The sequence below is a fragment of the Salvelinus fontinalis genome, chromosome 42, assembly GCF_029448725.1.
Source record: "Salvelinus fontinalis isolate EN_2023a chromosome 42, ASM2944872v1, whole genome shotgun sequence".
Lineage (NCBI taxonomy): Eukaryota > Metazoa > Chordata > Actinopteri > Salmoniformes > Salmonidae > Salvelinus > Salvelinus fontinalis.
The window spans coordinates 3,827,542-3,831,034 of record NC_074706.1 but is presented as its reverse complement, the minus strand read 5'-3'; the positions used below and the strand labels follow the sequence as shown (position 1 = coordinate 3,831,034).

Here is a 3,493-nt window from a genome sequence, read left to right as displayed (position 1 = left end):
ATGGATTTTTCTTGTCCAGTGTGAGTGTTTTTATTTGCAAGTGAAGATAGCCGGCAAAATGTGCAAGTATTTACAAAAATGATCAAATAGAGCATTTCAAACAAACCTGAGCAGCATGCCGACCTGTTCCCTGTCCTGTTCCTCAAACAAAGAGTACAGGCTTCTTATAGCAATACCCAAGCCTTCTACATCTGGTCAATTAACATTCAAAGCACATGATATACCATACAGACATGTTCAGATAAACATATGTAATAATACCAGCACACATTTCAATCAAGATGCTTTAAGCATCAATAACCTGGGACATAAACATGTCCCCCGGTACAACATACTAGCGCATTACACTGAATAAACCATGCACTCGAACGCACCCAATTTCCCCACCAGTTCTCTGAACAGAAGAACTGAACAGAACCCTCTTCAAATCACAAGGAAAACAGGTACGTTTGCAAACAATTCTTTACCTTTAAAATAGCGATTACATACATTACGTTCTGGTGATTTTCTTGCATTCACTAAATGGTGAAACAAGATGCTCTGAGTTCAGGGTCTCAGGGGGTTGGGTTAGAGTGTATGCTTGCGTGTGTGGCGTGCATTCATGTGTGTGTTTGCCGGCATGTGCACTCGTGTGTTGTACTTTATTACTGTTCCGTGCTGTGCCCCATCACTGTTCTGTGTTCAGTGCTGGCTGTGCGTGTTAGTCTTGTGAACGGTCATGTCCATCAGGTAGTGGTGATGACTGACCCGGTAGAAGAGCTGTTCCGGTACCGACCGGCTCACGCCAGGCGTGGCGTATCCCTTGGTGACGCCGACGCATCGGAACCCCAGAGTCTGGTAAAGCTGGAGAGCAGCCGGCAAGTAGGCCGTGGTTCCCAAGACGACAGAGAGATAACCACGGTCCGCTGCAAATTGTAGAACCTTCCACCCGAGGGCAACGCCAAACCCACGTTGCCGACAGCGCCAGTCCACCGACATGCGATGCAGCTCCACAGTGCCAGCTTCCCCCCGCAGGGCACAGGCCGCCACTACACCCACCACACTGCCATCCAGCACTGCAACCCACAGACAGGAGTCTGAGAGAGAAATAAGAGGGGGGGGTTTGGAAATAGTGGGTTATATGAAATTATGTCCTAATCCTCCCATTTAATAAAAGCTGATGTCATTGTCTATTGACTTGTCTATTGTCTATTGACTTGTCTATTGTCTATTGACTTTTATCACTGACTGGTCATCCTTTTGGGGACAAAGATTTACTATACTATACTTTCTGCTCCACCAGGTATATCTCACTGATCATCCCAAAAGCCAACACCTCATTTGGCCACCTTTCCTTCCAGTTCTCTGCTGCCTGTGACTGGAACGAATTGCAAAAATCGCTGAAGTTGGAGACTTTTATTTCCCTCACCAACTTTAAACATCTGCTATCTGAGCAGCTAACCGATCGTTGCAGCTGTACATAGTCCATTTATAAACAGACCACCCAATTTACCTACCTCATCCCCTTACTGTTTTTATTTATTTACTTTTCCATTTATTTACTTTTGCACACCAGTATCTCTACTTGCTCATGATCATCTGATGATTTATCACTCCAGTGTTAATCTGCTAAGTTGTAATTATTCGCTCCTATGGCCTATTTATTGCCTACCTCATGCCTTTTGCACACAATGTATATAGACCCTTTTTTTTTCTCCTACTGTGTTATTGACTTGTTTATTGTTTACTCCATGTGTAACTCTGTGTTGTTGTCTGTTCACACTGCTATGCTTTATCTTGGCCAGGTCGCAGTTGTAAATGAGAACTTGTTCTCAACTAGCCTACCTGGTTAAATAAAGGTGAAATAAAATAAAAAATAAAATAAATAAATAAAAATGTTCTATTGATGGGGTAGACCGAAATGAGCCTGCAGGCAGAGGGATCATGGTGACACATCCACAGGCACTAGCTTGTCATTTTAGATGAGTAATTATATTCAAGAATGGAGACAGGAATGAAGCCCTGGTTGTATTTTACCTCCCTGCTCGTTTGTTTTTAACCAGGCACTGAATCTTGTGTGCAAATCTATTTTAACAAAATAACTATGTGCAATATAACTAAACTAAAGCCAACTACACTCAAATAAACAAATATACAAATAAAACGAATGATAAATGCATTTTTTTTAAACTATTCCACCAAGACTATTACCTGGAGTTTTCATGTAATGTCCCTCGATGTCGCCCATATCCGTGAGTTTGGCGCGCTCCAGGTAACCAAGGACAACTCTCCTGCTGTAGTAGTAGCGTGCGCACAGGACAGCGAGAGGCACCAAACAAGTTAGCAAGAACGACTTGGTCGCAATACAACAAACAACTGCAAAAGACATGGCGGAAAATAGATGATTGAGTAATCTAAATGTTGACATAAAATAGTCACAGGAAGGAAATGAGTTGGTACTATCGCAATCGAGCACAAATTATGCATTCTACTGCACATTTCCCAGAACTATACTAAATAATGCAAACAAATAACACATAAAACGGTATTGATGAAATATGCCAAGATAGCCTAAATGTAAATATTTACATTTAGGCTAACACATTCTCCATTGTCAAAAGCACATTTTCCCAAACTAATGCAATCAAATAACAGTGAAAACTGTAACCTTTTGATGGGATAACAGTCAATATATAAATATAAATTGATATAAGACCTATTTCTCCCTTACTTGTCATAGCGGCGTACAGCAGCAGGCTCTCAGGGTGATGTTTTAACCCTGTAAACGCGGTGTCCGGAACCATCTCCATCAGCCCGTCAATGAATATGCGCTCGACGTCCGGATAGTCAGCGCTTTCGAATTTACGCACAACCACATGGTCCGTTCTAAATCCATGATTCCCATTCTGATGGTACGTTGTCACTTGGTTGTTGTTGTCTTCCATGTTATCTCACTTAGAAACTTTTTTCACGTCTCCCTGGGAAAAGGGACTGACTCGCATAAGTCGTTAAATACTGTCACACTCTCTTCTTTTTCTTCTTCTGTGAGGTTTAACGGCGGTAGGCATCCAATTTGTTGCATTACCGCCACCTACTAGACTGGAGTACAACTCCCTTACCCTTTGCATGAAAAATAAACATGTAATACCTTTAATACCCTACCATCTAACACTACTCACTCATTTCAAAATTATATAAAACAAAATTAACACCCTACTCCACTAATTAAATGTATTTATTCCTATCTCATGCCATCACATTGACATCACCACTTAACACACCCTGTAACTCTTCTGATGTCAAGTCTCTCACAGCCAAATACCTCTCTGCAGCTGCCACCACAAACTCTATTTTCTCAAATACCTCTCTGCAAAGACTCAACTTCAAATGTCAAAAGAACAGACAATGACTCTTCGGTTTCCCCACTCTCACCACACTGCCTGCGTCGCATCGTCGAGCATCACTTACACCGGGAATCTTTCCCCTCAGCTGGTCAACTTTTATATTTACTGCT

At 41.9% G+C, this 3,493-nt stretch overlaps 1 protein-coding gene across 2 annotated transcripts; it reads right to left on the bottom strand.

The window, feature by feature from the left end:
• On the bottom strand, positions 1-2,990 carry LOC129841604 (N-acetylaspartate synthetase-like). 2 transcript variants are annotated; one of them, XM_055909984.1, is made up of 3 exons: positions 2,711-2,990; positions 2,191-2,355; positions 1-1,076 (listed from the first exon to the last, which is right to left on the bottom strand). In XM_055909984.1, exons 1-3 carry the CDS (start codon positions 2,922-2,924, stop codon positions 682-684), a joined length of 774 nt encoding a protein of 257 aa, XP_055765959.1. In that variant the 5' UTR covers positions 2,925-2,990; the 3' UTR covers positions 1-681. The 2 variants fall into 2 exon arrangements, with proteins under 2 accessions (XP_055765959.1, XP_055765960.1); XM_055909985.1 differs by having other exon boundaries at positions 2,191-2,273; positions 2,711-2,801.
• Between the last annotated feature and the right edge of the window lie 503 nt (positions 2,991-3,493).